This window comes from Bactrocera latifrons, unplaced genomic scaffold (genome assembly GCF_001853355.1).
Source record: "Bactrocera latifrons isolate USDA-ARS-PBARC rearing strain unplaced genomic scaffold, ASM185335v1 scaffold_133, whole genome shotgun sequence".
Classification (NCBI taxonomy): domain Eukaryota; kingdom Metazoa; phylum Arthropoda; class Insecta; order Diptera; family Tephritidae; genus Bactrocera; species Bactrocera latifrons.
The window spans coordinates 106,210-132,460 of NW_017534775.1; the positions used below are offsets into that span (position 1 = coordinate 106,210).

Sequence of the window (26,251 nt, forward strand, 5' to 3'; positions counted from 1 at the left end):
ATATTTTTTCAATTTTTTTTTTATTTTTTTGAAAAAATACACTTCAGAATGCCCGTGTATTCAATCTCAATGAATGACTAATGCTTTTTATTTTAGTTGCAGCACGAATTTGCAACTCGACTTAGCTGACATAGCGCACTTTTAGTCGCAATTAATAACAGTGTATTTGTTTAAACAACAAAAATATAGATAATTATGTACTAAGCAGCAAATAGAATTCACTTAAGAAGTGGCGTGCAAAGCGAAGTGAAGCTTAAGAACATTAAAACTTTAACGATAAATATTAAATACATACATACATATATTAATGTAGGTAAGCAAGTACATAATATAGATATATTTCATATTGATAAGCCAAGTGTATGCGAGTTTATTAATAATTAATTATTAAAACGTTGATTGCAAACATAAATATATATACCTATGCATACATATATACTACGTAATCATTAGCCTGCAAATCTAATACAAATATATACATATGTATGTATGTTCATATACATATGTAATTAAAAAGCAGATGCAGCAAGTGTAGCTCTGTGTGCGGAGTTAAGCAATTTTCAGTGGATTCTTCAAGTTTCCTACAAAATTTATGATTCTGAAAGGTTTTGCATTGCAAATTGAAAATAATATGGTGAAACTTTTTTCGCTTGAAACTAAGTTCCAACAAACAGCAGTGCCTTTGTGCCCAAGCTGCTTCCACTTCCTTTGTTTACGCCCAAACATAATATAAACATTGTAAAATATGAATACTTCAAAATATTTATTTTTAATTTAAAAATATTTAAAGCTAAACTTTATTCGTATTTTTAAAGTAATAATAATTAGAGAGTTAAAATTTTCAGTGCTAAATATAAAAATAAATATATACGTACATACTACATACATACATACATAAATATACATATATGCAAAATATATGCATGAACTTTTTTAAGTCCAGAATATGAAAGCAATTGTAAAATAGATTGAAACATTAACGCAAAGTGTGAGAAGGAAAATAAAAACAGAAAAAGCCTAGGGAAATATTGTACCGCAGAATAATGAAGCAACAACACACACTCACATACATATATACACATAATGCATTCATACAAAAGTGCATAAATAATATTTATACATTAAAAACGTTACACCCAAAATACACGCTTTATTTATATACAATATATACCATAAAATATATATGTATGTATAAAATATTTAATACATATATACATGTATGTATATATAAGGTAAACTAAGCTGCGTTTCGAGCATGTAAAATTTTGTGTAATTTAACGTTTCAATTTGTGAAAAACAAATGTTAATGGACACACATTTGTTTTTCACATGGGGCTAGACAGCTTGCAACAAATTTAAAATTTCGGATAATTTATTTAAATGAAAGGTTTGTAGATATATAACATATGTTTGTATTTAACAGCAAAAGCATAATGTATAATTCATTAATAAATTAAAAAGAAAAAATTGAATAAAAATTAAAAAAAAAAATTAAATATAAATAAAATATTGAAAAAATATATATATGTACATATATATAAAACTAAAAAACTCAAAAAAAAAAAAAACTACAAAACCATGTAAAAAATACAAAAAATTTAAAAATGTAGAAAAGCAAATAAAAATTAAGAAAAATTACATACATTTAAAAATACAATATGAACTGCAAAAACGAAAGCGAAAGCAAAAAAACAAAAAAAGCAAAAAACGTGAATTGAAAACTAAAGCTAAAATTTAAACGTTTATCGAAGTGAATTTTCTAAGTGCGAATGCTCGTGTTAACATGTGAAAGGGTCTGTGTGCATGTGGAATACTCTGCAAAAGTGTTATTTATGAATCTGAAAAAATCTGCATGCGTGCGTGTGCAAGTGTGTTAGTCTTGCGGTATGAATGCAGTCAGTTAAAAGTCAAAAGCTAAGGTAAACAATAAATAATTATTGTATTTAATTAATTAATTAATAAATAAAAGAAAAAACAAAAAAAATATCTTTTTATTTCACACTGATGTTAAATAAATTGCAAAAAAAAAGCCTGAAGTTTACATATAATAATACATAGCTCTAACATGCTTTCGTGTGCTTAAAAGTGATAAAGTTTTTTTTTTAATTCATGAAATTGTTTATAAAAAATTCTTTTCATCTAAATTTTAAGATTGTTTGATTAATAAATTAGGGAAAAAAATTTAAATTATATCAAAACTATGAAGCTTAATTTTGAAAAAGTATAAAAGTTATATTTTTACTTTTAATAATTACTATCTTGAACATTAAATAACGTTATTATTTTTTTGTTTATGTATTGGCGTTTACAACAACAAAAATGAATTTGTGAATTTACATAAAATGTATAAAAGTTATATTTTTGCTTTTAACAATTAACATCTTGAACATTAAACATCATTTTTATTATTTTACACAGATATTAATTAAAAAAAAATTATTTGTAGCATTTTTTTTCTTAAAATTAATCAAAAAAGATATTTTAAAATTAAGCAAAAAAGGTATTTTTGATGCTAATCGCATCCAACAAGTACCACCTAGTCTCAATGAAACGTTCCATAAGGTATAACAGCTAAAGTAGATCTAAAACCTAACGTACCCATTTCGTTTCCTTAAAAACAACTTGAAAATTATTTCTGCCAACAATTTTTGTCACTTCAAATATAAACTGTTAATGTCTTGAAATTTACTTTTAGACCGGAAAATTAACAGTTAATGTTTACTCTTCAGCACTAGTCAAAATACACTTAAGTTGTTATGTCTTGTGGCCAGAACACCGATAATCCATTCTTTAAATTATTAATCTCACTATAAATCATAATCAATTTATTATGTACGTATGTTTGACCAATACATTTTCCACATATAACTATTTAGCTAAATATGTATAAATTAAATTGGCCCTTAAAGGGCGCTGTAAATCAAATTGTGGATGCATTGAGTGATATTATTAAATACATGCGTACAGATTTGAAAATGAGAAGGACAAAGCACGAGATATAATACATAGCGAAACAAAAACAATTATCTATAAATCAAGTAAAATGTGCTGAGAATTATATAAGTATATTAATACGATAATTATAGTGCTATATAAGTGTACCACTAAAGTTTAAAGTTATGAAATATTGTTATTTATTGGATTTATGTATTTGGTGGACAAAAACAAAACAATGTATTTTTTACAACTTACAAACAATTCAACTTACCTACGACTGTGCTTATAACTCTTGATTTCCTTAAACCTTTTTTCATTCATTCGTTTTGCTGTTTCACGCCACTTTTCGCTCAAATAAAAAATTTAAATTGTAAATGTACAATATAATTAAAATAACTCTTACGCATATGGAAATCAAAATTGCTGGCAAATATGATGAGACACGACCATGTAGTCGAATGTCCATGCTAGTTTACTAATAACAAGGATATATGTATTTGCGCTGTTGTATATTTTAGCATTTAATTGCTAGTGAATAAAAATAATTTAAGTAATACAAATAACAATTAAGTGTTTGCTAGTTTTATTAACTAATTATAAATGCCTTAAAACAAAGTCTAACGAAAGCGTCTGCATTTCGTACTCGTAGCTTATAAATAAGTATATATAAGACTTAACCTAACCTAACAAGAACGTATCCACGTATTATTACATGATCTGCGCACGCAACGCCACTCTGCTGGGTATTTCTACGTTGTTGACACGCAGCAATTGTACTAGATTGCGCAGGAAGTCCTGTGATATTTTCAGTTCGTCGTCTGCTTCAAGGCGCTCGTACAGATCTAAAGCTGCTTGATAATTATTCCCCTTCGCGAAGTGTGTTAGCAGCATGTTGTAAATATTTTGTTCATCAATAACTCGTCCGAAGCCGCGTGCGCCACGCGCCAAACGCAGTAGCGTGCTCACAGCGCCCTCCTCGCCCAAGTACTCGCAGTTCTTCAATAGTAAAGTTTCGTTGATGCGGAACTCTGGATTGATGAGCAGTCGCCGCAACTGATTATCCGTGCCGGACTCGGCAAAGGCCAGCAGCAGACCACTATTCATGTTCAAGGTGCCATGTACTTTGGAGATGGCGCTGGTCACTTCGCTCAATGCCTGTTGTGCCACTTCGCCGGAAACACCATATTTCGTGACTGCTGGTTCGTGACCGTTACTCAGTCGCACCAGTAGCGAGAGCAATTCGAACTGAAGCGGCGTGTGTTTGTAGAGCTCGGCGAGTTTTTTGAAATCGCTTACGGCGCCCATAATGTCGCCGCGCAACAAACGCTCGCGCACAATCGGGCCCAAGACCGTGTTGTGCGCGTTGCAGTATCTCAATTTCTGCAAAAAGTGGAAGTGTTCGCGTGTTAAGTTGCGCTCCGGTTCAAGCGCAGGCATTTGTGCGGCTAATTGCGCGACGTTTGTAAGAAAATTCCAAACATTCTTAACAACATAGTCGCCGCCATTGACCCGTTGTGTGGTTGCGCGCGTTTCCAGCAATTTCTTCGCTTTCTCCAGCTGATTGTGGTGTACAAGCAGTGCGGCAAAGTCGATGAACTTGTGTTCGTCCAGCGAAAAGCCTGCGGGATGGTAAAGAAAAAATTAGTAAAAACGTGAAGAAGAATTTGCCTCTTTTTTACTTACTTGGGAACTCTTCCTCTAGTCTCTGTAAACACTTTTCGGCATTGGGCAGATCATTGATTTTGATGTAAAGATCCAGCGTGCTAGCTAACATACCAGCGCTGACCTGTACTTGCAGTTGATCACACTTGGCTTTGATCTCTAGTGCGCGTTCCAAACGTCCATCGCGAACACAAAGTTGCAATAGTCGGCGAAGCAGCCCACGCGTGTTCATGCCTTTACCTTCTAATTCGATTAGATGGCATTCTAACTCTTCGAGCGTCATGTCACGTGGATGCTTCACGAAAGTCGAGCTCGCGTTGCTGCCAGCAATGCTAGCGGTTTGCAGCAGCGTCACATTTTGGTCGGTAATTTTTCGCAACGCTTCTTTCAGCTTAGCCAGGCTCTCGTCCTTATTCATTTGCTCCTCAAGCGTTGTTATTATGGTGTTGGCGGCTGCGGGCGATATTGCCAGTCCGAATTTGGCAATTTCATCAACGAAGCGTTGTAGCGCTTTGAGATCGCTTCGTAGACGCAATTGTCCTTGTACCATGCTTAAGAGCAACAGCCCGATCCAGTCAACTTTGGGATTTTCGTTCTTTTTTGATAAAACAGCCAGCAATTTAGCAAATTGCTGATAGCGCTTGGTGGCACGCACATTGACAGTTGCATTGCTTAGCGTTGGCACCAACTGCTCAACTTTTATTTTGGTTGGGTACAACTCAAGTAAATCATGCGCCGCATCAAATCGCTGGCGTAACAATAGATACATGACTATTTCAATTAACACCAGGGAAGGTTTGGCGCCTGCTTCATCAAGCGCCTTTATTGCTTTTTCGGGTTGCTGTAGTGTTATTGGTAAATTGGGTAGAACATACAGCGCGATGGTCTCCCGATCGCACGTTACATTTAGAGAGTTCATTTGCTTTAATACGCTTAGGAGACCGGCTTCGCCCGATTGTTCATGACTTTGCAATAGTAATGGATAAAAATAGTGTGGGCGCAGTGGTTCCTGCTGAGCAAGTGACTGCAAGAATGGCATGGCCGATTTGGCGTTGCGTCGCAGAGCTATTTCAGTGGCAAGGTGCAGTGCACGTGTATTCTTGTCGCTATCCTGGAGTTTTTTAGCTATCCCTATGATTTCTGTGGCGTTGTATTTAGTGCGGAAGAGTTCTTGCAATAGAAAGACGCCAAAGGTGTCGATACTTTGGTTTTCGTTGAAGTGCGGTGTAGGCAAATTGAAGATAATGGCTTCCACTGTCGTTAGATTTCTGGAAATTTTGAAAAAAATTATTTTCGTATCATTAAAGTATCTAATAAGGAAATTACCCGCTATGTAGAAGTTCCACACATAAGTGACGTAGTGGCATCGGTACTTCTGTGCCTGCGGTAAAATCTTTGGGCAATTCATGTACCAGCTGCTTTATAAGTTCCTCATTTTGCGGCGCTTGAATATGTAGAAGACTCCTTAGCATACGCACTACTTGTGCCGCGTTGAATTGTCCATGAAATCGACTCAACACTTCCGATGCTTTTGCGGTGGCGTCATTTTCCAAGTATGCCGACACCATTAAGGAGTGAGTTTCTGCGCTGGGCGTGATACCAGCAGCATTCATGTTGTCGAGCACCGAGCGGCATCCAGCCAGATCATGATTTCGTGAGTGGCCCCATAACAGCGAATTAAAGTGACGCTCAGTTAGCGGAAAGTCATGTGTACGCATTTCCGCAAGCAGCGCTGTTGCTTGATGCATATCCCCTGCTCCACAAGCCGTATCCAATAGTTCTGCATAAATATCGGACAGCGCGTATTCATTATTTACATTTAATTTGTTAAATTCTTGGAGCAATTTTTTGAAATCATCGCATGGCGTACGATTGTGCTGCAGGACATGCAGCCAAGTTATATAATGAGATCCGTTTAACTGGTCATGTTGTGACAAGTAAGACCACAATCGCTGAAAAAGCTCCAAACGGGTGCTACTTGGATAAGCTGGCATTTCGGTACCGGAAGCACGAAGTAGGAAATGTGCCTGCTCATCACCAAGAAGTTGATTGTAAACATTTGGGTTCTTTTCCAATTGCGTGATGATTTTGTCGCATAGCTCGAAGTTAAGTTGACCTGTGTTTTGGTGTACTGCCATTATTTTCTCCAATAACACTGTGACTATTGGCGTTTTCGGCGTTGTTGTTGTTCGAGCTGCAGTAGAATATCCACTGTAAATTGGATTTTGCAGACTATCCCATTGAAAGCATAGCGCATTATTTCTTAAAAGAACTGATTGTTTCAACAGTTTTTGGGTTGCTTCTGTTGCATAACCTGTTTTAGCCAAAATTGGATGAAACCCGAAGCGTTTACTGATATTACTCAATCCCTGCAATTTGCTGGTTACATTTAACAATCGTACACTCATTTTAATTAATGTTTATTTCAAATTGCATAAAGCTTAGAACAGTAAAGGAAAAAAAGAACCGATTGACGAACTGCAAGCACGCGTTGTTGTTCTGTTGTTGGTGAAGAGCGGTTGTCAAAATCAGCTGATGAAATATTCCGATGATAAGAAGTTTGGGCCTGTGTTCAGTGCTGTGGTTTAAAGTGAATTTCAATTTTTATTAAAAACTTGTGATATTTACGTTAAAAAAAGGGTATGTGAGACTTAATTTGCTAATACATAATATGATATATATAAATATAATTATTTAAGGGTTGTAGAATTAGAAATTAAGGCGTCTATAAAGCCAATATTATTACTACTTCTGTCCACTCTAATATTCGACCTTGCCATCAGCTGTTATGTAGGCTATTGAATGGTGACTGCTGGTAAATTGCGTACTGATAACTGATAACTAAACCTGATTAGTAATTTAATGAATAAGTGTGTTCTACTTGGTCGCTTAAAATGTGGCGTTCTCTATTCGTATCCAGCTGTGTGGTTTTATTATCCTTGGCGGCGAGCAGCGATATAGTAGAATACGTTTCCAATAACTGCGATAAACATCAATATATATTCCACTTGACTGATATTCTTTCCACCGGTCAAAAATGTCCACAATCAATAGCTAAAATGCCAAACACTATTTATTTGCTTTACGACGTAAACCCGCCGGAAGGTTTTAATTTGCGTCGTGATGTCTACATACGTTTAGCGGTATTCGTGCGCCAGTTAGCTAGTCGCAAACCTTTCCAAAATTTGCGTTTAGTGCTGCCACCTTGGCGACGGCTTACTCACTGGAAATCTAGTCATTTGCAACAACATAGCCTGCCCTGGGAACATTTTTTTGATATCGAAAGTATGCGACGCTATGCACCTGTGCTCGACTTTCCCGAATTTTTGATAGAGATCGCCCAGTTCGGCTTACAAGTGCCACCTTACGTACAGGTACAACAAGTGTTCCAACTAATGAACTTCGAATACATGTTCGAACAGGATGTTTTCCATGAGAAGTTTGAATTCGAGAGCGATTGCCGAAAGGAACAGCACCTGCAAGGCTATCTCCTACAGCAGCCAATGCTGCTTGATATCGATTTTGTCTGCGTGCGCTATCAAGGGAGCGTGAATTTACTCGAACGTTTACTTCGTCAACAATTGAAAAACAGCGTAGGACAGGCCGCAAACGATGTCAAAGTGTACGCCATACTCAACGCAGAAATTGTGCTGCATGATCAGTGGGGCGATAAGGAGTTTTGGCGCGCTCGCCGTTCAATGCGCTTCGCTGAACCACTACAAGAAATAGCTGAAGAGTATCGGGCACGTGTCCTAAATTCACATAAAGCCGATGAGCTCGTGCAGAGACCACCGATGTGGGAGTCCGAACGCGCTTACCGTGAAGCAGTGGGCGGCGACTATTTGGCAGTGCACTTTCGACGTGGTGACTTTGTACATTGGCGGCAAAGAAGCACGCCCACATTAAAGTCGACCGCCACACAAATACGCGAACAACTGCATTTACTCAATCTAACCACTGTGTACATAGCCACCGATACCACCGCCATGGAGTTGACCAATTTGAAAGCGTATTTGCAGCGTATACGCGTGCGCCGCTTCATACCGGAATCGCTGACGCAAAAAGCACTCATTAAGGATGGTGGCCACGCAATAATAGACCAAATAATATGTGCACACGCACGACACTTCATCGGCACATTTGAAAGCACATTCAGTTATCGCATATATGAGGAGCGAGAAATACTGGGATTTCCTAGACATAGCACCTTTAACACGCTCTGCAAGTATTCAACGCTTGAGGATTGCGAAAAGAATTCGGTTTGGCCGATCGTCTACTAACAAAATGCATTGAGGTACAACTTTAACCAAGCTCTTGTACCTCATTTGAAGGCATTTAATTTGTAGTTGAAAGCGAATTTTGCACTTCGCCGCTCTAGTGGCTGACTGGTTATTTACTTAAGCATATTAAAGTGACATGTGAACGAGATTTAAGTTCACTAACGCTATGGATTTTTTACACTATTTTTTATAACTTTACAATCGTTTCGACGCGCTTTGTTTGAGTTTCATAATACTCAGTAATTAAAGAAAAATACTATATGATCATTCAATTATAATTAAACGCAATGTTTTCGAATTCTCTATTTTTTCTGAGGTAAATTTTATTACTTGTTATGTGGTTTCAATCTCGAAATTTCAAAAATCTTTGTTAGCTGTAATTTGCTTATAACTACAAGTGTAGGAAATACTACTTACAAACATTTAATAATTTGAATAATTAAAAAATTTAAATTTTCTCTGATCATTAACATTTGTATGTATGTATGCATTTCAAAAATGGTTAATATTTATGGTTTACGCTTTTATAAACATTATTAACTAACAGTTGATTATTTTCTTGGTTTTATTGGTATTTATTGATTTAACTTGTATAATATCTTGATAATGTTTATAATTTGTTTATTTATGCTAATTGTAGTTGTCAACAAACTGTATCCTCATTGTATAACACTTGTTTAATTTCTCAAAAACTTGAACTACTTGTAAATAAGAACCAAAATTTTGCTAGTAATAACTTCTAGTAGGTTGCTTACACCACCACTTTCTCATTTATATTTGCTAATATTAGTCTGTCCGTATGTGTATATTTTTATATGTAATTCTCAACGTTTTTATAAATGTTATATAAGGTAAAAAGCAAAAATTGCTTGCTTTACACTACAAACGCTTATAAAAACAACGATTTATTTTAAACATTTTATGTTAACAACGCTTACCAAAAATGAGTGTAACGTGTCACAGCAAATCTTATTTAATGTGAACATTATTACTATTATTATTTGCTTTAAGTTATCACTTTAAACATATTTACATTTATTACAATTTATTTTATTAATCATATGTAATATATACTAATATATAAGTATTTGACTTTGGTTAGATAAATATTCATTTCTACTTTTTAACAGTGTTGTCGTTACATAACTGTATACCAATGTTTTTGGAATTTACTAAAAAAAAAATAACCTCCCACAGAGTTTTAAAAATGAAATGAGTGTTTCGTATTTTTTACGAAAATTGCATATAATTTTTATGGAGTCAAATTTTTATACATCTCTCAAGTTTTAGTAATTTCTGATCTTCTCGTTTTTAACTTTCTTTATGCATGTGTTAAACAGTGGACCACTAATTATTTGTTGTATAGAATACTTTATAACTGTAAAAAAAAATTAAAAAAATATTTATAAAAAAAATATGTACCAACCGTGTTTAGAAATGTTTTTTTAATCGAAAATAGTTTTTGTTTTAATTGAATCTTCATTGAAACTATATTTTGAAAACTTAAATAACAATTATTTTGAATTTGAAATGTATAGTATGATTATAAATAACTTGAAATTAAAAAAAATGGCATTTCTTTTCTAAATAATTAATATTAAGATTATATTATTTCTTTTTAAAAAATATTGCTAATTTAAGTATTTTCGTTTCAGTGATATTCTAATATTTAACAAATTCAATAGTTGCATGTAAATTATGAAAAAAAAATTGTGTGAATTTTATTTGTTTTCGTAAACACACAAACTTAATCAACCAAATTTTTCAGTTTATAGTTCACAAAATTAATTTTAAACGCAGATATACGATTTCATAACTTTATTTAAAGAGTTAAACATCTTTTTTGTCAACTTAATTATTAAAATCTTAAAAAAAATTAAACTTAAAAATTATCCCTGATAAATCGTTTTAAATTCCATAAATTGCACATTCAACTTATATAACAAAATTAAAAAAAAAAATTTATGCTTTGCATAATTCATCACAAACATTTATACATATGTATGCATGTATATTTTGCTTATAACATTTTAATTTTTCCTTAAATTTATGCAACAAGTGATTTTATACGCCTAACTTTAGCATATATATTATATATCTGTGAGAGTTTTAGAGTTAGAGTAAACGAAAGCGTCAGTAACGCAGATTTTTGCACTAATTAGAGGAAGCGCATATAATATGTATTAGAGAAGCACATAGTAACTAGAGCTTTAAATTCTATTACGCATTTCAAGTCGATAGTTGTGTGAGTATGTAATTTGTTTTTATAATTTTAGTTATATTATTACAAACAGTAAACTTTGTTAACAATAATAGTGAAATAGTAAAATTTTTAAACTCGTACGGAGAAATATGTAGTGAGTGGTGTGTCAGTAAAGTAATTAATAAATTTGTATACACAAATGTATATAAAAACTCGTTTAGCACTGCAGAAGTTTTGGCCTGACAGTTGTACATTTGTAGCATCACTTCGATACAGTTATTTAAGTAAAAAAAAAAAATAACAAATGACTAAAATTCTAATCGACATAGTCTCGTATGATTAACTCGCGTTTAGTGAACGTATTCGTGTTGCTTGTGTGTGTTGGTATATTGAGGGCGGCGAAAATGCTGTTGCCAGTGCCACCAGGGCTACTGCTGGCGCTGCCACCACCACCGCTACAATTGCTATTATTGCTATTTAAACTGTTTAAGGTTATATTGAAATTGTTATTGAAATTGCGCGTGTGCAGATTAGCCCTTTCGTTCGCTACATGGTCGCGCTGCAATTTCGTTAATTCATTTTGTAAACGCTGATTACTCAGACGAAGGTTCTCATTCTCGCTAAGGCACTCACGCAGACTGAGAAAGATAAAATTCAAATAAACTATTTCTACAACTTTACGTCAAATACTGCTTACCTCTTTATCTCGTCCTGCATGGTTTTGATATACTCGCAAGCTTTGATTAGTATTTGTGACTTGGAATCATTGGGCGGCGTTCGATTGCTGCTGTTGCTGTTGTTATTGCTAGGATTAGTGTTGGTATTGGTTTTTGCTGTCAACTGTTCCACCATTCCAATTTGTTGATTATTGTTATTATTATTGTTAACGCCATCGGTCGGCAGCATTTCTTTCAGTTTAAAAATCCAATTGTTTATTTTATCGCGTCGCCGTCGTTCTACTTCGTTATGAGTTGCACGTCGCTTATCATCGCGCTATATTATTATTATATTATTAGCGGCAAAGAAAATATAAGATTTTAAAAACAGAAACCATACATATATTTATACACGCCTACCTTTTTATACGCCTCTAATATGCAACTGCGCTTTGTACTATTGCCCTGTGTATCTGGAACGCTAATGCTTGATATCGCTGTGGTATTTCTATTTGCATTTGTCCGCCCATCGGTAGTGACATTGGCCGAATTATTAGCGCTTGTAAGGTGCACGTCATTGATGGTGGTTGTGGAAGTAGCAGTACTAGCACATGCTGTGGACGTCACACAAGAGTCCGGCTCTAATTTAATTGTTTCTGTTGTGTCGGTCGTTGGCGGACTTGTCGGTCCTTGCAATAACTCACTTTCATCTGGAAGAATGGTCGGCACATTGTCTAAATACTCCTTGACTATATAAATTTCGCAACCGTTTGGTAGATGCATTGGCAGCGCAGCATTAAAAGTAGTAGTTGCACTATTATTAATGATGTTGCTGTTGTTAATATTATCGATATTGTGTGGTTGACGTTGTATTTGATTGACAAGGCGATATTGCAATGGCAAGGTTTGTGTGGCCTGTGTGCTACTGCTGCATAAAGTGTCAGTATGTTCTTGTTTAATCGGTGTCAGAGTGCTGCCAATGGCCAGATATTCCTGCGATTCATCGGAGTTTTCATCACAGATTGTAAGAAATACGTTTGTGGGTAACATACTAACCGAACTAGTACTATTGACACTTGCGTTCGAAGAATTGCCCAAAAAGATACTACAAGTATGCGTGAAATGAATTACGTAAATTATGTGTAGCGATACTTACTTTGGCGTACCACCAATGCTGGACGCTATATCAGTTGCATTCACAGAACAGCTATTAATGGTCCCAGCATCAATAGTTGCCGGTGCCAAAGATAACTCCAGTCGTGCTCGCTTATTTCTGTTATTCATAGTGGTGTTCACTTCATAATACCTTTGGTATCACTGTAATTCTATGGTTCCGTCTGACGTCCAAAATGACCATCAATACAAAATTATCTTTTCGCTTTTTATTTACACTGTGGGAAAATGTTATATGCATCGGATTACTTAAATTGTTTGTAATTATTGTTTACATATTGCGAAAAAACCACAAAAATTACATTCGTAAATAAACATTTTCCAATAACTTATCTTGCGTTTTGACTTTTTCGTTATGAAAACAATGAAGAAATGTCAAATGAAAATAAATCCTATTGTAAATGCTGCCGGAAATATAAAATTAGATCAACAATAAAAACAAAAATTTTAATGACCAAAAATATTGTGATCAGAAAGACTATTTAAAATAATCAATATGTAATAAAGTAAATGTTAATTAAACGTGTTTGTTATTTTAGATATTTTGTCATAAAACATAAGACTTTCTTCAGAGGCATTGCCGAGTGAAAATTATGTATGTTTGAAAACCACTGAAGTATATTCTTGTGACATTTGTCAATGAAGACTATAGGAAATAAAATAAATTGCCATTATTAACTATTTTAGAAATGTATGAACCAGATAAAGAATTCACACCTGTGTCCAGCGATAAAACACTTGCGGCATTCATCGATGAGAGCAAATCCCGACTAAGAAAAATTTTTAAACGTCTTGAATGGGATTTTGAACCGGTGAGTTGGAGTATGCATGTGCATACCTTCTAATCTATATAAAGCCAAAAAGAGCGCTCAAAGCATTTGCATACTTAAATTTTATATTTTTATTTAGGATAATGGCAGGGATACTGCTTTGAGGAATCAAACACAAAACGACTTACAACTGGAAATTGACTTCGAACCGCACTTTCCTCCAAGCTGTGCTTCTGACAATTTCAAAATTACCGGTATATACTTTTATTTATTGTCCAACCCCTTGTCCTTTGCTCATATATATGTATATGTTTCAATAGACGTTGAGGAGTTGCGGAAAGTTTTGGGCGTTCCTGATAAAGATGTTCCTAACAAGTTTTCGGACTTGCAGTTAAATTTTTCACGGACGCAAAAACTATCTCTATACGAACATGTTATAGCAAACACCAAGAAATATACAGAGCCAGAAATATCGGTGCAGTAAGTACATGTAAATTTTCAAGAAATTAAGTCACAATTTTAATAAAAATAAACCATTTATTATAAGATCCCTAGGTGGGGGTTCTTTCACATTCGCTGAAATTGTGGCACAAAAGAAGCGAGAGACCAAAAAACGTCGTCGGTATCGGCGAAGTAAGCCAACACATATTGAAGAAGTTCGCGCTGTTGTAGATCTGCAAATGCAATCTTTACAGCAATATCTCAAAGATAAGAAGTCGGAGGAGCGTATGAACCAGTTGATTATAAATGAAAAATATAAAACGAGAAGTGATAGAGATGGTAAATCCATAAGCGAAAGCAGTGGTAGAATTCACACACCCGTAATAATTCGCAATAAACACCGAAGCAGAAGTAGAAGCAAAAGTTATGAACGCAAAAGTCATAAGAAAAATAGATATAGAAGCCGTAGTAGGAGCAATCATCACAAGAGCAAGAAATCTCGAAGAGATCTTAGCAGCAGTAAAAGCAGAAAACATCGGAACAGAAGCAGAAGCAAGAGTGAAAGAAAAATTTATAAACGGCACAGTAGAAGTCGCAGCCCGCTCCACAGAAGCAATACAAATAGAAATAAACACCATTACCGCCAAAGGGAATAGTATGGAAATTATAAGGTATGAAAAATTTATAATTTTTATATGTGAATTAAAACTAAATTGACTGTTGAGTTAAAGGTTTGCTGTATTTTTCATTATGTGCCATAGTAATCCTTTAATGATATTTAATTATTCTCCCTTAAGTGCTCATTTTGTCGATGTGCGAGTACGCCTATTCCAGTGGAAATTCAAGCCATAATTTTTAACACGTTCTACTTTTGGTTTTTCCTCAGCATCAATAAACCAACGCCAACCATTGCGTTCACAGTGCTCAATTGCTTCTTCCTTAGAACCAAATGTTACTTCCATATTCGATAATGGATCGCCGCTATAACAATTATGAATATTTATATGAATTTTTCTAGAATGTATGTAAGTAATTTTACGTACGTTGAGGTCCAACCCATTAATGGATTTTCCCATCGTTCGCGGTTGTCGAACTCAATCACCCAATGGTTCAAATTATCAGTACCACTTTGCATAGCATTTTTGGGTGGCAAGTGAATGCATACACGACGTGTTTTCACATGTTCCTCTGGCACTCCACTTATAGGGCTAAGATCAACTTTTGTGGGCACTGTGATAGCTCCGCTAAGTTTCCGTTTCCTCTCCAATTCCTCAGGTTGTGCAATTACTTGAGACACATCGATTGGTGGGGCATCGCGTGAACCCACGGACGACATACAGCGACTACCGTTGCTGATTGTTTTTGCCCTGTAAGCGACTTGGCTGTTGCACTGAATTTTTACTTTTGAAATATTTACGTACCAGTGAACTCCCTGAGGAGTTTTAGCTAGAATTTGACGCACAAAGGACATATTTAATGTGGCAAATTAATAAGATTTCTATTATTACATAAAATTTTCCTTTACTACTGCGAAAATTTGACAACTACTGAAGTTAACGTCAAAAAAATTGTATTATTGTTCTGAAATGACATTTATACACATAACTGTCAAATGCTCGTTGTTTATTCGTTTGTTGTCTTTTTGTATACATGAATTTAGTTTCTCTGAATAGCGATATTATTTATTTAACCGATTTGGACATATAAAAATGGATGCCGTTGTGTTGGATAATGGTGCATACACTGCCAAAATAGGTTTATCAACGCAAGATGATCCGTCTGTAGTGCCCAACTGTATTATGAAGGCAAAAGCGGAACGAAGGCGTGCATTTATAGGTAGCCAAATTGACGAATGCCGGGATGCTTCCGGACTATTTTTTATACTGTGTTTTCAAAAGGGGTATCTTCTAAATTGGGATATTCAGAAGACCGTTTGGGATCACATTTTTAGCAATGAAGGAACCGGTATTTCTTTGGAAGATCGTCCTATAGTAATAACTGAACCACAACTAAATTTCCCCAGTATACAAGAAGCTATGATGGAAATACTCTTCGAGGAATATCACTGCTCCGGAGTGCACAAATGTACAACCGCTGAGTTGGCAGCATATAATTACGCCGCGGAAAGCGAAGAAAGCCCTTTACAAGCTCTGAATTGTGTTGTTATAGACGTTGGGTATAGTTTCACTCATGTAGTTCCATTTGTGCGAGGACGTCGCATGGAACATGGCATACGGCGTATCGAAGTTGGCGGCAAAGTGTTGACGAATCATTTAAAAGAACTTATTTCTTATCGACATTTAAATATGATGGACGAGTCTTATGTTGTTAATCAGATAAAAGAAGACGTATGTTTTGTATCACAAGACTTAAAGAATGACATGCGTGTGCACACATCTGCCGAAAAGCAAGCAGAAGTAGTAGTAGAATATGTACTGCCGGATTTTACGACAGTTAAACGTGGCTTTATACGCAATAAAGGAAACAGAGAGAAAGAATCTGAAAAAGAAGATGAAGATAGGAATGAGGAAAACGATCAGCAGTCGGTACGACTTTGCAACGAACGTTTCACTGTGCCCGAACTGCTTTTTAATCCCAGCGATGTGGGAATACAACAAGTTGGCATTCCGGAAGCTGTAATTGACTGCCTCAAAGATTGTCCCGTTTATTCACACAGCGAGTTACTACGAAATATATTAATAATCGGTGGAAGTTCACTTTTTCAGGGCTTTATACCGCGTTTAAAAGCCGAAATTCGCGCGCTGGCACCTGATGATTTAGAAGTTTCATTGATTTTCCCTGATGATCCCATTTCTTATGGTTGGTATGGTGGCAAAGAATTGGCCGGTAGTGATGGTTTTAAAGACATGTTGCTTACCAGAGAGAAGTATGAAGAGAATGGCTATTCAGCTTGCAATGGGAAATAAATAATTAGAAAATATAAAATGGTTGTTTTCCTTTGTTTTATATAAAGTACAAAATAGATTTTCTGCAGGAAGTTTTAGAACATATTTATTTTCAATTGTTTATACAGCTAACATGTCTAAATATCTTTATATGTTTCAAAATATTTGAAAACAAAACATAATCATAACTAGTACTTAACCGAAAAATTTAAACTAATTTAAAGCAGACAATATACGAGTTCCTAAGTAATGAAATCTAAACTGCTAGCTTAAATTTTAACGACCGTCGAGTAATTAGAAGCTAAATGATTCGCCACATCCGCACGTTCCTTTTATGTTAGGATTGTTAAAAACGAACTCGCTGGATAGTTGGGACTCGACAAAATCCATTTCGGTGCCTGAAATAAGAGTTTGTTGAACCCAAGTCGTACCATAAATATGCATCGCAAAAGATAAGAAAATGTAAACAAGTAACGCGTTATGTAAGTGATATTGTGTAAAAAGAAAATTCTTACCCAGTAGAGACAATTGAGCCTTCTTATCAATATACACTTTGACACCATCTTGTACAACTTCTTCGTCGAATTTATCTGCAGTAACCATATATAAAATTTTTGTTATGTGTTTTATTGATGAAAACATTTACCTTTTCCTTTTGCATAGTCCAGCGTGTAGGAAAGCCCATTGCATCCACGCTGCCGCACTCCTACCTTCAAACCTGTCTATAATTACCAGCAATAAATACTATCTTGTCAAATAATTTATATAAGGCATACACTTACAAACTCGGGTTTATCCTTCAATAATTCTTTAATGCGATTTACTGCGGAATTTGTCTATAAATAGTTGTTTTGCAAGAAATATATTGTTTGTTGAACACATATATGGGAAAGTTTCATGACTAAATTTATGAGCTTACCAATATAAGAGCTGCCCTTGTCGGCAACAATTTGCGTCCTTTCAGTGCACGCACTGTCGCCGTAGCCACCACTTTTGTTGACATCTTTTGTACGCGTTAATATTTCACTTTAAATTATACGATTGTTTGATGTGAATTTTATTCATAACAGCAGATTTTCTTATTTACTCCTCTTTTATCAACAATTCGTTTCATAACGATTGTAATCGAGTGACAGAGAACAGCTGTTTTAAAGATGCGTTGCCAAGTTAATTCTTTAAATGTTGAGCAATTGGTAACGCTGAGCTGCATTGAAATGCAAACATGTGTATTTTGACATTTGAGCGGGCGATTGACAGTAACATAAAATTTGTAGTGGGTTGGTGTTTTTGCGTTTAGTTGCAAATTGATAAATTTATGTGAACTCATATTTCCAATTGGACTGAATTGTAATCGTATACGAATCCCTATAGTGCTTAATTGCAATCGAGTCAACGGTATTCAAATTATTGTGTGGAATTTGATTCTGCGTCCCTCATCTCGGCTCTCGTAGTTATCACAGGGTCTGTGATCGTAGAGGATTGTGTCGACTTTCGATTTCGGTTTGCTGTTTTATATTTGCATATCTCATACATACTAATTATCGCAAACGCCAGAAATATGGCTTTGGAGAAATAGCTGCGGCATTGTGGCGCTCAATAACACAAAACACGCGCGCATACACATATATACACGCACACACGGGCGAATTGTGGTCAATCGCGCAAATACAAATTGGTGAACTGACGGAAAAGACAATTCTGAGCAAGAACGCTTGGAACGTTGTAGTTGTTGCATTGTGTTTTATTTAAATTGGAATTTATTACACTTTTTTTAACATTTTCTGTCGAACGGATCGGTCGATCGTTTGTTTGCGCTGTGCTCAGCAGTTTTCGTTTTTTTAAGGCGACGGGTGCCGCGTTTTATAATTCTTTTAATACAATTTACTGAAACTAAAAATAAAACTAACAATATAAAAAACACGCAGAATAAACGTGCCGATATTTCATATCTTACAAGGTACCACACCAAGTAGTAGCTGAAACCGCGGTGGCATGAAAGTGGTTAGCGAAAGACCATTTAAAAATTAAAAAAAAAAATTACATACATATTACGTATATATAAAACACACAACTAACTTAGCGAATAAATATAAAGTGAAAACTTAAATCAAATAAGACTCAAATTGATATCAAAGTGAGGTTTTTACAACACAACATGGATTTAGTTGCAGAAAATGAGAATGAGGTGTTATGCGAGAAAATTATTAACGACATACAAGCGGTATTTCTCAAGGACCCAGACCTGTAAGTTCAAAACCATACAAATAAGTATTTCTGTAAATTTAACTAGTAATTTCACGTCAGCCATCTAAAGGAAAATACATACTTTCACGCATAGACGCACATTTGAATTCATTTTCATTAATTAACTATAATACGATTAATGTTTTTGTTGTTGTAATATCATGAACCATACTAGATAAATCCTTAGCTGTATACAATACAATCATATTTTTATTTTGAATATTAAATGTGTTATTTTTTTTATTGAACTGTTAAAGGAGAATAAATTCTGCTAATATTTAATAATGCACATAATAATTTATTTAAATAATTCAATAAATATTAAAAAAATATTTCAATATTTCAATAATTCAATAATAATATTCAAATTAATTTTAGTTATATAAAATCAGTACTTATCATATTTTTTATGCATGGACATACATACATACTATACATTTATATTCTTTATATGTACATATTATAGATATATTTTCATATCCAATTAACTGTAACAACACATCTGTAACAATTTTCATACATTATTCCCGCTTCATTGATATGAGCTATGCGAGTTAATTGATTTGATTGTGCACAAACAGCGTTCATATAGATGATAACCGCGGTCCCCAGGCCACAGCGCACAGCTCATACCCCGCATCTCGCACTTTTGTGAATTAAGCATAGAGATATGATACAACAAGTTCACTTAATGCCGGCGCACGTATGAATTCTTGTGGTTGTTGGTTATCATTACAATTTATTTGTATTCGCAGTGAGCGACAAATGTTTGACCTTGTCATTTAATTGAGTTGGAGCTGGCTTGTGTTGGGCTCGTTAGAAATCATTTTCATATAATACGTTCATATGTTTGTGATGTTATATAAGTGCAATTGTTTATGTTTTCGTTATTTGCTTTTTTGTGTTTTTGGTGTTTGATTTTATTGTTTTTGAGCCTCTAAATAATTATTCGATTCACACATGTAAGTACATATATAATGTCATACACACATATTCATCTTTACATACAAACAAACATACATTGCATCAATCAAGTCAAGTATTTGCACGTTTAACCGAAATTTTCAAATATTTTAGCTCAACATTTGAAATCATACCGACCATTTTGAATTGCAATAAAACGCCTGTAGTGCATGCCGAACATCATCTGGGCCTGGAGTCGTGGTGTGTGAAACATGTATACGATCATGCGCACAAGGCTATAATTGGATATCGGCGCCAACATCAATCACGCTATTTGCAACACAGTGATGTGCTGCTGAAGTATCTGAATGTGGCACTGCTAATTAATACGGATGTGGCCACATTCTGGAATATACGCCGCCAAATGGTGCAGACGAATCACTTGAAAATAAATTGCGAATTTAAATTCTCCGCGCTTATATTGTCGAAGAAGCCCAAATCTAGCGAAGCCTTCGCATATCGACGCTGGTTGTATTCGTTTCAGAGTGAGTACGCAAATAATTAAAGATTTAGCACAATTAAAGAAGGCTCCGAAAACTATGTGTGTGTGCTCCCAGAATGTTGGATTTGCCACGAATAGTTTGGAAGTGTCACCTTCTTGCTTTTATAACACACTGTTTTTAAATAATAATCTCTCAAATGACAGGTCACGATGCTATCGACTGGCCCAGTGAGTTTGGCATTTGCGACCGTTGTGCCGATCGCAGCTCAAATAATTACCACGCGTGGACGCATCGCCAGTGGGTGTTACAGAATGCGCCCGATCTGATACGCTCCGAATTGATGATTACGGAAAAGTTCATGCGTAAACACATCAGCGACTACAGCAGCTATCATTATCGCCAAGCGCTGATTGAGCGCGCCTACGAATTGTGCTACTACGAATCAAATGAGCTCGAACATTTACATAATTTGAAAGATTTGATCAGCTATTATCTGGAAGATGATTTGGAAATACTTAGCACAGCCGATGTGATGCAAATATTGTTGCCCGGTGTCGATCGGGCAGCTGTGGGCGAACCACGGCTCAGCTCCTTTCTCTATTGTTGCAACTTGGCTGCGCATGATATACGTCTGTGTGACGATCAGAAGAATATGTATGGCGAGCGCGAATCTTTTGAGAATCATAGACGCTCTTCGTTGCGTTTCATTGTGGAGAATTGTGTACGTTTGTTGTTGGGCGAATTGCCCGGTCTGTATTTGACGCCGCGCACGTATGGGCAACTGCAGGAGTTCAATGCAGCGCTGAAGAAGTTCGATTATGCCACCAATGCATTTTTGTCGGCGCTTAAGCGTTCGGAGGGCCTGCTGGGCAACAGCCATCGCAAATGGTGTACAATTTTTTTGGGCTTTAATTATGCGTAGAGTGTGCCTGCGCACTGTTTGCTGCTGATTTTAGTGAACTCATTTTCGAGTTTTAGTAGCGAAAACAAGCACAGCAAAGAAACGTTATCTTTCTATATTCAAGGCAAGAAAATAAAAATTTGCTGAACGTTTAGTACATGCCACTTCAAAGGCTTTTTATGTTTTAAATTGGCAGGCAACATGAAACAATGAATAAAGTTATACATTTAATATCGTCGAATAAAAATCATATGTATGTGTCCCCGACTATTGTCAGCTGAGCCTAAATTCATGGCTCTGTATTGTGCGCCAAAAATTTTAAGTATAATTAGGTTTTCTTTAAAACTGTTGAAGGTAACCAGTTTTTGGTGTCAAAAAAAAAAAATATGATAAAATTTTAAAAAGAAAAATGTGTCAAATATAAGTTAATTCATGGTTTTTGTCAGTTTGTCAAACCGTTGTGTTTGTTTAGTGCTCATAAAAGTGTTACTTTCTTACTCGTTATATCCGCTACAGAAAAAACATACATATATATCTCAAGAAATTGCATTTATAATTTAATTTAAATATATAAAAAAACAATATTTTTTACCATCCTTGTAATTAACTTCTATGCTGTCTCCCATACTGTGCATAACACATAACTATAAGTAAAATTATATAATAACTCCCATTTTGCATAAGTAAAAAGATGTAATTTAAAAAATTGAAATTTTTCATTGAGTTGACAAACAAAAATACTTTCACTCCAAATACTCTTGTAATCAAATAAATAAATTTTAAGCGAAGCAGAACTAATATATAGTTAGCATTTAATAGAAAATTATAGCATGAATTTAAAGGAATTTATATTGTAAAGAAAATTTGTAAACAATCAATGTGTATAAAAGACTATTTTGAAAATGATTTGTGTGTTTCATTTGCAATTACGTCACTTTTATGCGGACCTCCTATTCATTTATATTAATTTCATTTCGTGTTATAAAACCTTCTTTCCGGTTTATAACCGTTTTCCAGTTTGTTTGTGTATGATTTTTATACCCTGAACAGGGCACTGTTAAGTTTGCCACGAAATTTATAACAACCAGGAGAAAAAATCAGAGATCAGATAAATGATCAGGTGCGCTGATTTAGGTATGCCTGTCCGTTTGTACTTACGCGATCTAGTCCGTCAGGTTTTGAGATATTTATGTGAAATTTCTCTACTATCTCCGAAGAAATAACACCCAGGAGAAAAAATCAGAGATCAGATAAAGTATATACTAAATGATCAGGTGCGCTGATTTAGGTATGTCTGTCCGTTTGTACTTATGCGATTTAGTCCGTCAGGTTTTGAGATATTTATGTGAAATTTCTCTACTATCTCCGAAGAAATGACTTAGATCGGCTCACTATAGCATATATCTAACATATACATACGTATTATTTCGTAAATATATTCACACACGCATAAATTTCCGCTTTATACTGAACGTAGCAGCTTTTTAGGCGCACATTGTTTTTCATGTCTAAACAAGCATAGAAGTGCAAATGTTGACTAACACCTGTGAAGAAATTCATGCATTGACATATGTCTTTAAATAAATATGATTTCTTATAAATACCTTTAAGCCTTTCTCCTCTCAATGATTTAGAGTGACTTGTAGTGGTCCTTACTAATACATATGTATGTATTTTGGGAACTTTGCGTATTGCTAGTTAAACTACCTGTACCTGCATACACAAATATGTACATTTCCTTATTTCAGTATCATAAAAAACAAAAACATCGTAATTATATTTTCATTTTCTTGTTTTTAATCTTTAATTTTCGTATTTCTAACTAATTTGCTCTCTTTCACTGCATTACCTTATTTTAATATTACAACAACAACACATCGTAATTATATTTTAAATTTAATTTTCGTGTTTAAAATTTTTCTTTTTAATATTTAATTTTTTTAATTCTAATTAATTTGTTGACTCATGTACAACAATAGCAAAAACTACAACACATTTCAGCATTTCCTTATTTCAATATTACAACAACAACAACAACATATCGTAATTATAATTTAAATTTCTTTTTTTAAGTATATTTAATTTAATTTGTATTTCTAATTAATTTGTTTACTCTTGTACTATAACAACAACAACCCCAACAACAACAACAACGTAATTAAATTTATGTTTTGCTAAGCATTTAATTTACGTTGTTTTTCTAATTAAGCTTTAATTTTTAAATTTATTTCGATATTCCACCTGGGCAGTGCGCCAAGAGCCGCTGTTCGCAAAACAAACAAATCTAATATAGGAAGATATTTATTAGAACGTTACCTTTGTATGTATGCATGAATATGTCACATAAATGAGTGTGTTGTGCGCTTGTCCAAATAACAATTGGCAGGTTCGAAGTCCAGTTACGAAAAGGAGTATTTGTAACAGTAACAAAACTCTAACGGCTTTAGACATTCCACTTTATATTTTTATTATTAATTTTTTATCGCCCTGAACTCGCCAACGAACAAATTTATAAGTTAAGCAATTCCTTTTTATGTTGCCTGATACTAACTACATAAGCAGACATGCTGCACACAAAAAGCGTGGCCCAAAAAGTGTCTAGTTGCCAGCGCGATTATGATACAATCTTACTATATATGCATGTACTATAATGAAAACCTATAAATTAGACATTCAATTAGACCTGCGTCTCTGCCGTTGACCCCGTCTCAGCGCTTTTACTTAGCACAAATGGCACGTTTTTCTTGCTTGTGCTTTGATCAATGGGCTGCGGCAGCCAAAATTCCATTAACTACATAGCACTTTATACATATCGTATACATTCACACACACACACACACTACCGTTTGTATAAGCAAATCGTGGCACAACTAGCCATCTGGTGCTAGATTCGAGCGCTCGAGCAAAGACAAGGCAAATGAAGGCAGTCGCTCAGTTGAAAGGTCGCCAACGGATGAGCGCGTACAAACGGCTTGTCAAGCGTGGGAGTGTTAAAAGTTTTCAAATGCAGAGAATTGCTTTAATTAAAAACGAAATTAAAATATAAAATTAATTAAAGTTTTTCTAAAACATAAGAAAAAGTTCATACTTTGCACGGAACTCCGGAGAAGTGCCGCCTGTCGCCTGTCGCCTCCACTTTAATTTAATAAAGCCTACACACTTATTTGCATAAGTGCCTGAACCTAGACGCCTGCACGCACAACAACACTTTCATTTATAGAAATTAGCTGGTCAATTAGACAATTTCCTCATATGAGTACTTTGACTGATTAGACCGCTTGTTGTTGCAGGTGAAAGTGGGCGCGTCATCGCTCAACATGCGGTCGCTCGCTGTGTAACTATTCTATCTGTTGTATCAGCGGCAAAAATAAACTAGAATTCCATTTAATCATTAGCATTAAGTGACAAAAGAATATCGATGAACTGCAAAAAAAAAAAAAAAACAGAAAAAAAAAAACGCGAACCAAAAATAACAACAAAATCCTCATTGTGAATATCGCTAGCAAATGTTTTCTCATTACAAAAAAGCTAGCAAAACAAAAGCGCATTGACAACAAATACCCCAGAAATATTTATAACAAAATACAATAATAGCACGAAAAAGAAAAAAAATCAAACGGGTAAGCCATGGGGTGGCAGTCGATTTAAGAAAGCGAATTTGCAGCGGAAACAAACGCAAGCCGCAAGGTTCACTTAAACGCCGGCATTTTGCTTTTCGCTGTTCACGACTATATTTTTTACTTTTCTTTACAACAAACGAAAATGTGTCCCTCAGTAAGACGGCGCCCACAACCGCGCGTATTTTACAAATTTTCATTGTCAATTTCTGTGGCAGCATAAGCGTACGCTCGACGCTTGGCGTACAAAAAGTGTGAAACGTGTAAAATTTACTGTGTTTGAATTTTAAAATACAGACTAACTGCCTAAGAGTAGCTCTTGTAAGAATTAACGTTAAATTGTCTCGGACTACATTCAAAAAAAAAAAAAAAAAAAAAAAAAAAAAAAATTACACAAAATTACAAGAACATGCAATATCTGTCCGTTAATACGGAGGATTACTTGCGTCCGCTGCGCCCGGGTCATCGGCGCATCAGTCGCTCCATCTCACCCGGTTTGAATACAATGGAATCGTTGGAGGAGTGCGAAAGCAATCACGATTTGAGGAAGACTGCGAGCAGCAAATGTGAGTAATGGACAGTGCCGGGAGAGCGCTAGATATGGACGCCGTGGTAGTAAGCAGCAATGAACATGTTGTGCTGTTGATTACTTAAAACTTAAAAGTTACGAGTTCTTTGTGGTTGTTGCAGCGGAAAAGTTCTGCCGAGTTGACGGTTCCGTTTACGTAGTTCTTTGATTTCTTGTTTCCGATAGTGAGTCCCTAGATTTCCTTAGAATGAAAAAAGTAACTTAGAGTCACTTATAGCCTGTGGTTATGGTTGTAGCGGCAGATAATATTCTTGCAGTAAGTTCGAGGAATTGTGCCTAATTAACAGCCATCCGGGAAAAAAATTCGGGTTCGTTCCGGTTACTTTAATTTGATTCTAATGGTGACGGAAAATGAGAAAATTATATAGCAGTTGTCTCTATATTTCGTTGCTAACGGTATTTGTAGGTTCAAAGCTTATTAATTATCGTCAGACGGAAAGTTTTCTCGGAAATATTTTCAAGTTGC

General features: G+C 35.0%; 8 protein-coding genes across 9 annotated transcripts; 4 read left to right on the plus strand and 4 right to left on the minus strand.

Annotated features, from left to right (window-relative positions):
* Positions 1-3,357: 3,357 nt before the first annotated feature.
* LOC108965063 (leucine-rich PPR motif-containing protein, mitochondrial) lies at positions 3,358-7,091 on the minus strand. The gene is made up of 3 exons (XM_018927233.1): positions 5,926-7,091; positions 4,621-5,867; positions 3,358-4,556 (listed from the first exon to the last, which is right to left on the minus strand). The coding sequence occupies exons 1-3, from the start codon at positions 7,005-7,007 to the stop codon at positions 3,646-3,648; spliced, it is 3,240 nt and encodes a 1,079-aa protein (XP_018782778.1). The 5' UTR covers positions 7,008-7,091; the 3' UTR covers positions 3,358-3,645.
* Positions 7,092-7,167: 76 nt separating this feature from the next.
* Positions 7,168-14,852, plus strand: LOC108965070 (arginine/serine-rich coiled-coil protein 2). 2 transcript variants are annotated; one of them, XM_018927241.1, is made up of 5 exons: positions 7,168-7,239; positions 13,599-13,723; positions 13,821-13,935; positions 14,002-14,161; positions 14,229-14,852. In XM_018927241.1, the coding sequence occupies exons 2-5, from the start codon at positions 13,601-13,603 to the stop codon at positions 14,776-14,778; spliced, it is 948 nt and encodes a 315-aa protein (XP_018782786.1). In that variant the 5' UTR covers positions 7,168-7,239; positions 13,599-13,600; the 3' UTR covers positions 14,779-14,852. The 2 variants fall into 2 exon arrangements, with proteins under 2 accessions (XP_018782786.1, XP_018782785.1); XM_018927240.1 differs by lacking the exon at positions 7,168-7,239 and having other exon boundaries at positions 13,552-13,723.
* On the plus strand, positions 7,390-9,352 carry LOC108965066 (GDP-fucose protein O-fucosyltransferase 2). Its single transcript, XM_018927237.1, has one exon. It carries the CDS (start codon positions 7,494-7,496, stop codon positions 8,877-8,879), a length of 1,386 nt encoding a protein of 461 aa, XP_018782782.1. The 5' UTR covers positions 7,390-7,493; the 3' UTR covers positions 8,880-9,352.
* On the minus strand, positions 10,779-13,263 carry LOC108965065 (uncharacterized protein DDB_G0286447). Its single transcript, XM_018927236.1, has 5 exons — positions 13,214-13,263; positions 12,895-13,129; positions 12,159-12,843; positions 11,780-12,075; positions 10,779-11,720 (listed from the first exon to the last, which is right to left on the minus strand). The coding sequence occupies exons 2-5, from the start codon at positions 13,020-13,022 to the stop codon at positions 11,399-11,401; spliced, it is 1,431 nt and encodes a 476-aa protein (XP_018782781.1). The 5' UTR covers positions 13,023-13,129; positions 13,214-13,263; the 3' UTR covers positions 10,779-11,398.
* LOC108965068 (actin-related protein 6) lies at positions 14,761-17,062 on the plus strand. Its single transcript, XM_018927238.1, has 2 exons — positions 14,761-14,793; positions 15,783-17,062. The coding sequence occupies exon 2, from the start codon at positions 15,832-15,834 to the stop codon at positions 17,047-17,049; it is 1,218 nt and encodes a 405-aa protein (XP_018782783.1). The 5' UTR covers positions 14,761-14,793; positions 15,783-15,831; the 3' UTR covers positions 17,050-17,062.
* Positions 14,841-15,686, minus strand: LOC108965071 (NADH dehydrogenase [ubiquinone] iron-sulfur protein 4, mitochondrial). The gene is made up of 3 exons (XM_018927243.1): positions 15,544-15,686; positions 15,166-15,489; positions 14,841-15,103 (listed from the first exon to the last, which is right to left on the minus strand). Exons 1-3 carry the CDS (start codon positions 15,591-15,593, stop codon positions 14,923-14,925), a joined length of 555 nt encoding a protein of 184 aa, XP_018782788.1. The 5' UTR covers positions 15,594-15,686; the 3' UTR covers positions 14,841-14,922.
* A 90-nt stretch (positions 17,063-17,152) lies between the features above and the next one.
* On the minus strand, positions 17,153-18,161 carry LOC108965072 (iron-sulfur cluster assembly 1 homolog, mitochondrial). The gene is made up of 5 exons (XM_018927244.1): positions 17,948-18,161; positions 17,811-17,864; positions 17,675-17,750; positions 17,544-17,618; positions 17,153-17,426 (listed from the first exon to the last, which is right to left on the minus strand). Exons 1-5 carry the CDS (start codon positions 18,029-18,031, stop codon positions 17,323-17,325), a joined length of 393 nt encoding a protein of 130 aa, XP_018782789.1. The 5' UTR covers positions 18,032-18,161; the 3' UTR covers positions 17,153-17,322.
* Positions 18,162-18,298: 137 nt separating this feature from the next.
* LOC108965069 (protein prenyltransferase alpha subunit repeat-containing protein 1) lies at positions 18,299-21,743 on the plus strand. The gene is made up of 3 exons (XM_018927239.1): positions 18,299-19,272; positions 20,350-20,720; positions 20,882-21,743. The coding sequence occupies exons 1-3, from the start codon at positions 19,184-19,186 to the stop codon at positions 21,598-21,600; spliced, it is 1,179 nt and encodes a 392-aa protein (XP_018782784.1). The 5' UTR covers positions 18,299-19,183; the 3' UTR covers positions 21,601-21,743.
* The last annotated feature ends 4,508 nt before the right edge of the window (positions 21,744-26,251 follow it).

Bases quoted from the DNA above. Each gene is read 5' to 3' on its own strand.
- LOC108965063 (XM_018927233.1), bottom strand. From the start codon at position 7,007: ATGAGTGTACGATTGTTAAATGTAACCAGCAAATTGCAGGGATTGAGT. The intron at 5,868-5,925 runs GTAATTTCCTTA...CAAAATTTCCAG, and splicing joins GTGGAACTTCTACATAGCGG to AAATCTAACGACAGTGGAAG. The intron at 4,557-4,620 runs GTAAGTAAAAAA...ACCATCCCGCAG, and splicing joins ACTAGAGGAAGAGTTCCCAA to GCTTTTCGCTGGACGAACAC.
- LOC108965066 (XM_018927237.1), top strand. From the start codon at position 7,494: ATGTGGCGTTCTCTATTCGTATCCAGCTGTGTGGTTTTATTATCCTTG.
- LOC108965065 (XM_018927236.1), bottom strand. From the start codon at position 13,022: ATGAATAACAGAAATAAGCGAGCACGACTGGAGTTATCTTTGGCACCG. The intron at 12,844-12,894 runs GTAAGTATCGCT...GCATACTTGTAG, and splicing joins AGCATTGGTGGTACGCCAAA to TATCTTTTTGGGCAATTCTT. The intron at 12,076-12,158 runs GTAGGCGTGTAT...ATAATAATATAG, and splicing joins TATTAGAGGCGTATAAAAAG to CGCGATGATAAGCGACGTGC.
- LOC108965070 (XM_018927241.1), top strand. From the start codon at position 13,601: ATGTATGAACCAGATAAAGAATTCACACCTGTGTCCAGCGATAAAACA. The intron at 13,936-14,001 runs GTATATACTTTT...ATGTTTCAATAG, and splicing joins TGACAATTTCAAAATTACCG to ACGTTGAGGAGTTGCGGAAA. The intron at 14,162-14,228 runs GTAAGTACATGT...ATTTATTATAAG, and splicing joins GAGCCAGAAATATCGGTGCA to ATCCCTAGGTGGGGGTTCTT.
- LOC108965071 (XM_018927243.1), bottom strand. From the start codon at position 15,593: ATGTCCTTTGTGCGTCAAATTCTAGCTAAAACTCCTCAGGGAGTTCAC. The intron at 15,490-15,543 runs GTACGTAAATAT...AGTCGCTTACAG, and splicing joins ACTCCTCAGGGAGTTCACTG to GGCAAAAACAATCAGCAACG. The intron at 15,104-15,165 runs GTACGTAAAATT...TAATTGTTATAG, and splicing joins TTAATGGGTTGGACCTCAAC to CGGCGATCCATTATCGAATA.
- LOC108965068 (XM_018927238.1), top strand. From the start codon at position 15,832: ATGGATGCCGTTGTGTTGGATAATGGTGCATACACTGCCAAAATAGGT.
- LOC108965072 (XM_018927244.1), bottom strand. From the start codon at position 18,031: ATGTCAACAAAAGTGGTGGCTACGGCGACAGTGCGTGCACTGAAAGGA. The intron at 17,865-17,947 runs GTAAGCTCATAA...AACTATTTATAG, and splicing joins CAAGGGCAGCTCTTATATTG to ACAAATTCCGCAGTAAATCG. The intron at 17,427-17,543 runs GTAAGAATTTTC...CTCTTATTTCAG, and splicing joins GGCTCAATTGTCTCTACTGG to GCACCGAAATGGATTTTGTC.
- LOC108965069 (XM_018927239.1), top strand. From the start codon at position 19,184: ATGGATTTAGTTGCAGAAAATGAGAATGAGGTGTTATGCGAGAAAATT. The intron at 19,273-20,349 runs GTAAGTTCAAAA...CAAATATTTTAG, and splicing joins TTTCTCAAGGACCCAGACCT to CTCAACATTTGAAATCATAC. The intron at 20,721-20,881 runs GTGAGTACGCAA...CTCAAATGACAG, and splicing joins CTGGTTGTATTCGTTTCAGA to GTCACGATGCTATCGACTGG.